This window comes from Uloborus diversus, chromosome 4 (genome assembly GCF_026930045.1).
Source record: "Uloborus diversus isolate 005 chromosome 4, Udiv.v.3.1, whole genome shotgun sequence".
Classification (NCBI taxonomy): domain Eukaryota; kingdom Metazoa; phylum Arthropoda; class Arachnida; order Araneae; family Uloboridae; genus Uloborus; species Uloborus diversus.
This window is the reverse complement of record NC_072734.1, coordinates 54,654,510-54,665,710: the sequence shown is the minus strand read 5'-3', so window position 1 is coordinate 54,665,710 and position 11,201 is coordinate 54,654,510. Positions and strand designations below refer to the sequence as shown.

The following is an 11,201-nucleotide window of genomic DNA, read 5'->3' as shown; positions in this document are numbered from 1 at the left end:
TAATGATGGTCGCCTCTAAGGTGTGCATTAACAAATTGTCTCCACTTATGCGGAATTGACACAGTAGATCGCCGAAATGGAAAAATACCATTACATTTGGGGGGGGGGGGGAATCACAAATAAAATAAGTTAATTAAATTGCGCTGATAATAATGTATTTTAGATTTCTTTAAATCTATCACGATTAGCATCTTTGTGAAGGCAAATAATTTCTATAATTTCAAAAATGTTTACAAGACAATCAAGTTTGCTATACAGTTGGCAAACGATTGAATCAACTACAAAAGTCCTAATAAAACATTAGGCACATAAATAATATCACATATCACGTTATATGAATCATATTTAGTTTTATGCCTTAATTTATGATTGTACTTTGGAAGATGTTGACTAGAATGGAAACTTAACCTCAAATAAAATCACAAGCATTTCATTGACAAGAAAAACAGTTACAGTTACTCACCAATTTCAGTAAGTTACCTTTCTCTCTCTTTTCATTAAATAAATAAATAATGAGATGATACTAATTACAAAATGGTGTCAAATAAATATGTCACAATGATAATTCCTCAAATAAATAAATAAATAAATAATGAAGAGTTATGGTAAGTTTTACCTTCGTAACAATAGCCATGAACACAAATCTTTTCATAAAGAAAATTATAAATAGGTGTTAAACAAAACGAACGTGATAAAAAATATTTTCATCACCTTCAGAAAGTAATTAAACAAATAAAGTGTTTCATCGGCCCGATTCTTTCACAATCACACCAGTAGGGGAACAGGGTTTGAGAAAATAGATTTTCCACCAGATTCAAAAATAGCTGAAGAGGTATCTTAGCGCTCCGAAAGCCACTCGGCTTCCTGGAGAAGTTCGAGGAGGGACTGTTTGTGCAGATTTTTTTCGTCGTAGAATTTCATGTTCTTCTTCAGACAGTGGGTCAAAATGGTGTCACACATACAGATGGTTCGCTTGCATTGGTCAGATTCTTCGTCTGGAAAAGAAACAGCAAATGCTCAACAAGTGAACAGCAGTTGGTATATTGACATTATGGCTTCGGTTAGATGAATTCAGAGGAATGAAGGATTGAAAGAATCCATTAGCTATAATAGGGGAGAGGAAAAACCGTACAGCAGGAATTAGTTACCAGAGGGGAGGAAGTCCAATTACTGGCTAAGGTCCCAAAAAAGGAAGAAAAAATCCCAAGCCACGTGATTCAACTACGACGAATGGAAGACACGTTTTGCGTAAAACTAATGAAGGAAACCTCATTTCTTTCAATACTTTACTTCAAATGCTACCATGTAACTTAGGATCTTTGCTTCAAGAATAAAAGGCTTTACTCTCCCCACTTTTTATTTCTTGTCAACGGGAAACATCTCTCCCCTTCTGTTTATTATTTTTATGAATGCCATTCATGAAAGTACTTCTAGTAACATGAATTGCTGATGATCTCAAAGTTATGGGGATTGTAAAAAATGTAGAACAAGTAAAACAGCTCCTAGAAAATTTAGATTATAGAACTAGGTAGGCAGATCAGTGGGGTGTGCCAGTTAAATAAGGGAATAAAGAACATCAGATCTAAGGCCGCCGTGCGCAAGAAACTTCATGCATGTGCACCTTTATCAATTTTGCATCAAATGAGGCAGTGAGAAGCAAAGGAGTGTAAGTGGACATTTTCAAGTTTTGAGTTAAACGCGCATAAAGATAACTTCCTAGGTAGGCTTTCATTGTTTTTTTTTTTTTTTTTCTAAATCATGCTGTACAGCAGCCCTTTTACCATTGCTACTAGTACTATCACTTGGCCCAAGACAGAGAAAGAGTTCTCCTACCATTTGTACTGGTTATCTCCATTTTTTAAATTTTGCCACTTACATCCCTTTGCTTCTCACTGCCTCAAATGTAAATTTTAAGTTTCAAACTCGCTCAAAGCACAGATTGGTGATTAAATAAATACTTACTATCCCTTCAAAACAAAGGGGAAATATGAGATGAAGTTCAATTGATTTAAGTTTTGAACAGATTTGCTTTTAAAATTGCAAGATTCTTATTAAAGATATACGGGTTTTTGAAGCGGACGGAACAAAAAGATAGCTCCAATAAAGTATATATATTTACCACAAATAGTTACTCCGTCTTCTGATGTGCTCCACTTATACTCCAGTTGATAGACGCTTTTTTCGCCGAACTTACGACAGGGGATACGAGTTGTAAAGTTGTAGCAGAAGTCATGCAGCTGACAACACCTAATTACAACAAGAAATATTGAACTGCAATAGTGAGAGATCAAAGTGTAAGACAAAAACCTAGCCAATAAAAGGGTTTTTTTACTATAATTAGCTTTTGTAATGGCCAGAGCCTGATTTACCAATAGGTCTATGAGGTCTCCAAGGTGCGACCTAAAGCTCCCACCTTGGGGATCCCTAAAAATTATAGACTTTATAGAAAACCATTACAAAATATCATTTTAATTTGTTTATTACACATTATTTATCAATAATTTAATGAGCTTTCGAAGACTACCTGAACTTCATCCCCCCTCTCCACAAGGACACAACGAGAGAGGTACTTTTAGGAGTTGACCCTCCAGAATAATTGGTTTTAAGCCATATTGACATTTCCGAACAGGCCAATGCGCATACATTCAATGATTTTATGCCCCTTTCCACTGAAGAATATTCTGGCTTCATTAGTGCTCCATAATTCAAGAATCTCACTATATTAGAGTCTTTATACCTAAGTTGCCAGATAAGCATGTGCTTCTCTCTAGCACGCGCAGAGGCGAAAATAAGTTGTTTCTCCACATGCAAGGAATTCTAATCGAAAGTAAAACTTTCGATTGGGAAGAAAGAAAGAATAAGAATAAAAGAAGAAATAATTGTGATGACAATGATAATAAAATAATAATAATGATGATAATGATGACGGTGACGACGATGGCGATAATGATGATGATGATAATAGTAATAATAATGATGATGATGATTATCAAAAAATAATAAGTTTAAAATGTTCAAAGTTTCTTTGAGCTTGGTGGAAAGTGTGGGATGAAGGTCTTGCATGTTTCCATACAAGAAACATCCCTACGTGTCGTATCAGCCAGTCATGAGAGGGTCAGTGTATTGCAGTGAAAGAAAACGATCTAAAGTCAATTCAGTCTTTTGCTACGTCTCAAATCAAACGTTCAAAACCATAATGAGTATTTTCATTCCTCACAATGAATTCTAATATATTGTAATCAGTTGGCGTCTGGAACACTTTTTGAAATAATATCTATGTCTAGCATTCCATTTTTCTTTGACTGTTTTGTCTCTTATAAATAAATTAAAAAAAAGGAATTTTTCGAGATTGAAAAGAGGAAAGACACGTAGTTCGCGTGGTTAAAGAGCAGTCTACCTGGCTTCCTCCGGATGTAGCTTCCGGTCCTTTCCGCTCTCACAGCAGGATACTTCCAGCCACCCCTTATTATAAGGCCCGTGACCTTCTAGAGAAAGCAGTAGGTATGAAACTTTTCATCCACAACTCCGGTAGATACCGACTACAGGGGCCAACGGGGTACATAACTTCCGAAGAGAAGTTCTCCCTTGGGAAAATTGATTTAACAAGTAGTACTTTCACAAATCACTTTCTTCTTTTCACCTTCCACGGAAAATTAATCGTGTTTTTATTAATTTGTTCCTTTTAAGAAGTTATATTTCTTTTAGTGTAACTATGAATGAACAACAAAAATAAAAAAATTTGCCCTAAATATGAGGGCGGATCTAGTTTTTAATTTTGGAAAGGGTCAAGAAGGGGGTGAGGTAAGTGCTATTTTCTGGTTCAAATAGTATGTTTCAGGCAAAATTTTTGAAATTTAAGTTTAAAAAACGCAGCTTTAGGCAATATTTGGATCATTAAGGGGGTGGTCATGCCCTATTCCCCCCCCCCCTTAATCCTCTGTATCCGCTCTGTGCTACAACGCAAATGTTCGCCGTTGAGGCGTGAACCTAGGCCAAGGCTGTCTGCGCATGGTGCGAGATTGCTCATCCCTTTGCCCTTTTCTTGTTCTTTTCCATGCGGACACTTTAAGATAAAGTGGCCACAAACAATTGTTCATATACACACATTCATACAGGCAAACCGACACACACCACCGAGACACTTTCAAGAAACGATCGAAATAGGTTCGGCAAACTGCAAAACTCTAAATTCGAAAAAACTCAGTAATCAATACTTTTCTCTACATTTTAGATATAGAAGAAGTTTAAAAAAGTCAACTTTAATGAATGGGTGATTAATATAGAAATTAGGTTCAAATTTTAGAAGAAAATTTTTCATGAATGCAACATTGGTTATTTTTTCTTTTTTTTTCAACCACTTGCACAAGGTAAATGGGTAAAAAAAGGCTCAGATATTTTAATCGTAACTTAGCAGGATATTTTCCCCATGGAAACCAATTTCAGGACAGATTAGAGTCATTAAAATTTGACATTTTAAATAACTTATTCATTAATGGCTGGAGAAGAAATGTTTTTACATTTTTGCAAAGAAAAAGTACTAAAATCAAGGAAGTTCTAATTTCTAAGGGGGGGGGGCTCGAGCCCCCTCTTGCCCCCTGTATGGGCGCCCTTGCAATGGACTATAAAAAGTGATTTGCAAAGTTTCAGCAAAATCGGCAGTTTGTACCTTAATGAGGGTTAAGAAAAACAACGATTTTTAAGCAAAAAAAGTAGTAGTTTTTCCTGCTTAACACCAAACTGTTCAACATTCAAGCTTTGTTCAGATCCCATTTCATTCGAAATTTTGTTGAGTAGAAGTTTGTTCTCATCTACATCATTTTTCATTAACATAATTGAGTGGTGTTTTTGATTTTTCAAGTCAGATTGCAGTGAATGTCCTCAAAACCACATTAAAAGAATAAGTCATCAAAATCTGAACTACATTAGTTCTTTTAGTAAATCGGCAATAATCTATTCAGTGCGCCAAACAGACAATGGTGTTACCAAGTTTGTCTCGTTATTTTGTTTACTTCCTCAAATACTTCTCGTGTATGGGGCATAGATAACAACCTGAAATTTCATTTCGATCAAAATGTGAAGTTTCAAAAGGTATGGTTACAGAATGCTATCAATCACTTACCCGTCGATCTGATCTACAGGTTCTCCAGAGCCCCCAAGTCCACACCAGTTTCCGTAACCCACGAAGTCCGTGCCCGAATGTCCTGTGGCGCTTTGGACCATGGAGTTGAGGTTCATGATGCTGCGTCTCTGTCGCTTATCAACAAACGCTCCTCCTAAAAATAGAAAATTCCTGTATCCTGTGAGTTATCTCTTACAGGAAGGGCCTGATTACTGAATAGACCAGGGCTTCCCAAACTATGGTCCGCATACCCTTTGGGGGTTCGCAAAGCGTTAGTAGTGGGTCCGCCACAGTTTTGGGGAAAAAATGTTTGAAACACGGAAACGACATTTTAATAATGCTCATATTTGAAATCCAAAATTTTCAACTTCGAAGGTTATCCTTTAAACACTACATCCTGACATCTCGATACACAATGCGGTTAGATCATGCAGCCATCACACTGCAAATTCCCAGTACACATTGGAAACATGTTTGGAAGACTTTCATTCAGAAAATGTGTTTTGAATTTGCTCCGTTAAAAAGAAAGTGAAAACATTGCTTTCTTTCTAACAAATATAATTAACGTACCTTTCTATCAGCAGAATGTCTCAACATAACACTACTAGAAATTTTGTACAATGAATCGCTTTTTTTTTTTTTGATATCGAGAATGCCAGAAAAAAGGAGGCCTTCCCTGGTCAAAGATCGTCCATTGCAGACAACTATTCATTTTACCCCACGATATTGCGGTAAAATTAACAGCAAAAACTATTGGTATAATCAAAGGAGTGGTTCATTAATTAAAAAATATACCAAAACTGAGCTACAATGTGTTTTAAAAGAAGAGGCATATCGAAGAGTCAGTGTTCCAAAAATGTTTTCAAATGTGTTCGTTCTCAAGTTGTAAAACCATCTGCTGAGCTAAATAAAAGTTCTAAAAAGTGTAAGGGCGTATATAAGGGAGGGGCTGAAGGGGCCCGAGCCCCCTCCAAAATCTGGAAAAAAAATTAAATAAATGTAGTTATTTTTGGTTTTAGTTGTTCACAAATATTTTCCAAAATTTCAGCTACAAAAAACAAAAAAAAAAAAAAAAAGAATAAATATGATAGTGCTAATAATAATTACAATACGTTAGATCAGAGATTTTCGAACTGGGTGCCGCAAAAGAAGAGGTGAGGAGTGCCGCGAAGTGTCCATAGTAACAACATGTTTTTAAAACTGTGCCGTGATAAAATTATAATTCTTCAAAGGTTGCGCAAATCGTTAAACTTGGGAACACTGCGTTAGAAGGCACCAGGCAACGAGGCAATGGGGTTCAGAAGGGGTCAAGGGATTCGTACCCCTTGCTCAAGAAAATTTCGCGTCTTGGTAGAGCGAAGTTGTTTTAACAAGAAGAAAAACAAATAAAGTTGGGGGAAAAAATATCTTTAAATTAAAAATGTTTAATAGATTCAGATTATTGCTTAGCAAATTAAGTCCCCCTCTCTTTCTTTCACCCCTCTCCCTTTTTTTCTTCCTAGTCAGTCTAAAAAGAAGGGTCTTCAAAATGTTTCTCTTCTTCACTTTCGTCCCCTACAAGAAATTTACAGTTAGTTTTAGTTGTTCGTTTGGAGTAAAAATCGAAATTGATGTCCTAAAAACGCATTTATTTAGGCGCTTTTCGGACATCAACTTCAAAACATTTCATTAGGGGGTTCCTGAATCAACACCCTTTCACTAAGGTTAATACCAAAAACAGTCTGCAATTGTGCTTTTAAGGTTTCAATTTTGAAAAAATTTGGAGGAAGATCTCTAAAACCACTCCTTAACTCTAAACGTCTCCAAAGATAACCTGAAATTGCGTGTTACCCTTTTCTGGGGGAAACTCTCGAAATCGTACCTTTCCAAAGGTTGCCTAATGTTGAGAAAAACAACTGAATTGCTTTTGAAAAGAACCTTAAAATAAGAAAATCATAAGTTGCTGACTATTGATCAAGTAATTACGTCCAACACTTCCTATTTCTTTTATCCCCCTCCTTTTTTTCGATTTTTTCTTGTCGGCCAAAAAAATAAGAAAGTCCTCAATGAGAAAATCTTTACAAGCTCTCTCCCCCCTAAAACCAGCAAAGAGCTTTTGAAACCTCGTTTTCAGAGCTTCAATGCTGAAAAATTTCCGGAAGACAATTACTAAACGCCTTGCCTTCTGAAAGCATCGAAAATCGTTTAAGATTGCTTTAATGGAGCTTCAATTTTGAAAAATGGCCGAACCCCTAACGTTACCAAATATGATCCACAGTCACGCTTGTAAGACTTCAATTTCGAAAAAATTTCGGAAGAGGTTCCGACTGCTCCCTTATGAAATCTGAAATTGAAAAAACTACAATATCAAAAAGTTTAATGTGGAGAGCGTTTAAATCCCTCCACCTGGTATCACTGAATATCGCTTTAAAACTTCGTTTTTTAGGACTCCAATTCCAAAACATTTTTCGGGGAGAGCCCCAGAACCGTCCTGCCCATAACATCATCGAAGTTAGTCTGAAATTGCGTTTTTAGAACTTCAAGTTTGAAAAATTTCCGCAGAAGGCTCTCCGATTCTTTACTCCCTGTAGCATCACCAGAGACAGTCTAAAACTGCGTTCTTTGGACAATGATTCCAAGAAATTCCGGGGGTGAACCTCCGGACCCCCCATCAGAAGTTCTGATGGAGGGGGGGCGAGATTTTTTTAAAGAAGACAATATTTTGGTTGCACCATTGGGTGATAGTTCCTTGTCCCACCTCTTCAAGGATGGGAAGTTCAGGGCACTGTACCTCCTTCCTCAAAAAAATTGTAATTACAAAAAAAAGGGGGAAAGAAGCTAATCTTCGTTATATGGGCCACCTCCAAAATAAAAACATATAAACGCCACTGGAAAAGTGTTCTCAGAAACGTTTTGAAAGCAGTTGCAAAGTGTGCTTTAAAATGTTCCAAAAAAAGGGGACAAGTGTCCGAGTTCAAAAAGTGCTCAAAAAGTATCAAAAACTAAATACCGAAGCTGTCAAGAATCTGAACCTGATATTCGACTCTAGCAGTCAAAAACTAATCCCAAGGTGTGTAGTAAAATTGTGCCAAATAAACCAACTTCGCTTTTCCCATTAATTTGGTATTCAATTTTAAATTGTCATTGTTTTGTTACTAATTTATTTCTGTCTAATCAATTTGATTTTTGTACTTCAGAGTTTGTAAATAAAGTTATGCATTGCAAACTACCTACCAAGGCTGTATCCACAAATGATGTCTTGCTTTGAGGGGGAGGGGGCTTGGAAAGTTGCTTTAGTTTGCGCTAAGGGAAGGGAGAGGGTAACGAGAGGGACATCACGTATTTTTATAATAATATATGCTTATGAAAAATAACGTGACATGTTACAAGGAGAAGAGAGGGGGTACGGTGAAGTATGGTACTTTGTGACAAATGAGGGAGGGGTCAAGCATGTTGAAAAAAAGTGTGACATGATTTATGGACAGTCCCCAAGAACTTTTTTTTTTCGGTGTCCGCTCTAAATATTGGCCTGCGAAAGGGGTCCGCTGGCTATAAAGTTTGGGAAGCCCTGGAACAGACCAACTAGGCCGTAGCCTAGGGCCTCCCTACTCTTTAAGGACTCTCATATACTCGTACGTTTCATCTAATAGCTAAAACTCAAGTTTTGACTACTGGGGGCCCCAAAAAAATATTTGGTTTAGCGCCCCTTGATATTTTAATCGGGTTCTTCTTACAGGGGTGCCCCATCGATGTAGCATTTAATACATAGATACACAACGAGAAACCGATTCTATTGTCAAACGAGAGTACCCAGTAAACGGGCAGGTTTTTGAAAAGAAAACTATGAAAAAATAAAAGAAAGTCCTGAGTAAAATTTAAATATGAAAATGCTCACTAAAAGCTTCAAAAAAAAAAAAAAAAAAAAACCTGCAAATTTTAATCGATGAGTGCAAAATGTCTTTCTTTTATGTAACGCTAACAACTGTTCCCCGTTTACTTTCGAGATTCGCCAAACTTTCCGCGTTCAATGAATGTTGGCCAATGGTTGCCGCTACGGAGTTGCGTACCTGAGCGATTCTCAACCGTGGTCCGTCGGACCGACACCGGACGGCAGAAAAATTGACACACAAATGAAATGAAAAACCAAGAAGCATATCGATAACTTTTAAATCACCAAAAATGATCCAACTGTGATCCACTATTTGATTTTGTTGAGGATGAGAGCCAGGTTTTTATAATTTTCTTCTAAATGTACCGAGTGTCTAACTAGTACAGACGCATACTGGCTTCCGTGGTAAAGAAGGACAGCTCTCAGACTCCTTCGATTAATCCAAACGCAGTTTCCATTCATCTTTATATTATGCTATTAAAATTGCTGATCAGTCGGAACACCAGAACACTAGATTAGGTTCTCCTCTTCTTCAAGTAATTAACAAAACCCTTTTCTTAATTCCTGAAAAGAAGTTGCGTTGTCTAATAAGTTTTCCTACGATCTGCAGCAATTCAGCATATTTTGAAAGACCCTGATCACAAAGTTCAACCAGGGGCGCCTTCAACTGAAATTTTTGGGAGAACGGAAAATCTCAATTAGCAGAACGGTACTCCAAATTTTGCCGAATGATAAAATACGGGTATGTACACTGCACAAATTAGTACACGTAATAGAAAAGGCAGTGGTGTTCCCGTAGGGTATACTCCATATACGTCGTATACCCTCAAATATTTTTTAAGACATGTAGCGTATACCCTCAAGCTTCAAAAAACTTCATATAATGACATATTGCGTATATGATCGCATACACATATTGTGCGTAATTGATTAATGGGAGTATACCCTCAAAAAAATGGATGGGAACATCACTAAGAAAGAGACATTCTGGCATTAAAAAATTGCAATTATGCCTAAAAAAATGCCGAATTTAATGTGCATGAAAATCCAAGTAAAATTGAATTTTTCAAGAAAACGTGACGTAATAGAAATGTGTGTTATTTTTTTCTGAAATCAGAGCCAAAAAATACAGTTCCTTCATAAATTCCCTTGTATTTTTTTCATCGCAAGCCTGTTATTAATTCTAAATTTTCAAAAACTATAAATACTTTACCAGTTATTTGTCAATTTTATGCCAACAGATAAAGTAATATGGCGAAATCTCCATACAACGAATCAAAATACAACGAGATATCCGTTTCAACGAAATAAATTTTCCTCCCCGATTTAATTTTCATTACATTGCTTGAATTTCATTACAACAAGATACCCGTTACATCGAAAAACATTTTAGCCTGTAGCTCTCTGTTACGGGATTTCACTGTACTATTAAAATATGAGTGAGACAGTTAAAAACCGAGAAATTGAGGATCATAGTTGCTCAAACATTATAGTTTTATCTATCATTTAAATTTAAATTTATCGTAGAGTGAATGAAAAGTTTTGAATGGGAAACCACTGGTTACGTTACTATATAGCTGATAGTTTTCGATTAACTATCACTACCTAGCTGCCAATCATTTCTTTGCTTTTGTTCTTCACTTTTAGTCAAAAAATATTATTCTTCAGAAATATAATAAGATACATAAATAGATATTTACCTCCCCCATCGGCTGCGTTTCCGAAAGGGATGATCAAAAGGAGCATTCCCAAAAACATCCCGACGGCCGACATTTCAGTTCCTTTTTCAGGTAAATATGTCGTCTGCGCGTGCGTTCGAATCGCGCCTTGCGTCACCGGTATTGATCAGCGTGGAGAGCGCTGTCAGCAGAACTCTCAATCCGCATTTTTATGCACCTGTTTGCTTATAATTAAAATTCTTCCAAATAATGCACGCGGTGACATTAAAGCTCTGTCTCGGCATTCTTTTGGAACAAACGACCGTAAAATACGAAACTTAGAATAATCTCAAGAACATCATTGATACTCTCCGCGAGAGAAAGAATATTGTTACTTGGAGTTTTACATCAAACATTCAAGGTTGTAACAGGGAAAGTGAAGACATTTCGGTGGTTTCAATTCACAAAGAAAGCAGTATAATTTCGCAGGCATGTTAATGTTGCGTAACTGTAACTGATAACCTCCAAGTTATTCAATACGTATTGCAGAATTTTA

The 11,201-nt window shown here is 36.6% G+C and overlaps 1 protein-coding gene across 1 annotated transcript; it reads right to left on the bottom strand.

Moving 5' to 3' along the window:
* Positions 1–363: 363 nt before the first annotated feature.
* LOC129219697 (neutral phospholipase A2 3-like) lies at positions 364–10,819 on the bottom strand. Its single transcript, XM_054853980.1, has 4 exons — positions 10,688–10,819; positions 5,120–5,273; positions 2,120–2,247; positions 364–995 (listed from the first exon to the last, which is right to left on the bottom strand). Exons 1-4 carry the CDS (start codon positions 10,758–10,760, stop codon positions 838–840), a joined length of 513 nt encoding a protein of 170 aa, XP_054709955.1. The 5' UTR covers positions 10,761–10,819; the 3' UTR covers positions 364–837.
* Positions 10,820–11,201: the final 382 nt, after the last annotated feature.

Excerpts from the sequence above, each read along its gene's own strand:
- LOC129219697 (XM_054853980.1), bottom strand. The coding sequence starts at position 10,760 with ATGTCGGCCGTCGGGATGTTTTTGGGAATGCTCCTTTTGATCATCCCT. Across the intron at positions 5,274-10,687 it reads AAACGCAGCCGATGGGGGAG|GAGGAGCGTTTGTTGATAAG; the intron begins GTAAATATCTAT and ends TTCTATTTTTAG. Across the intron at positions 2,248-5,119 it reads CCTGTAGATCAGATCGACGG|GTGTTGTCAGCTGCATGACT; the intron begins GTAAGTGATTGA and ends TGTTGTAATTAG.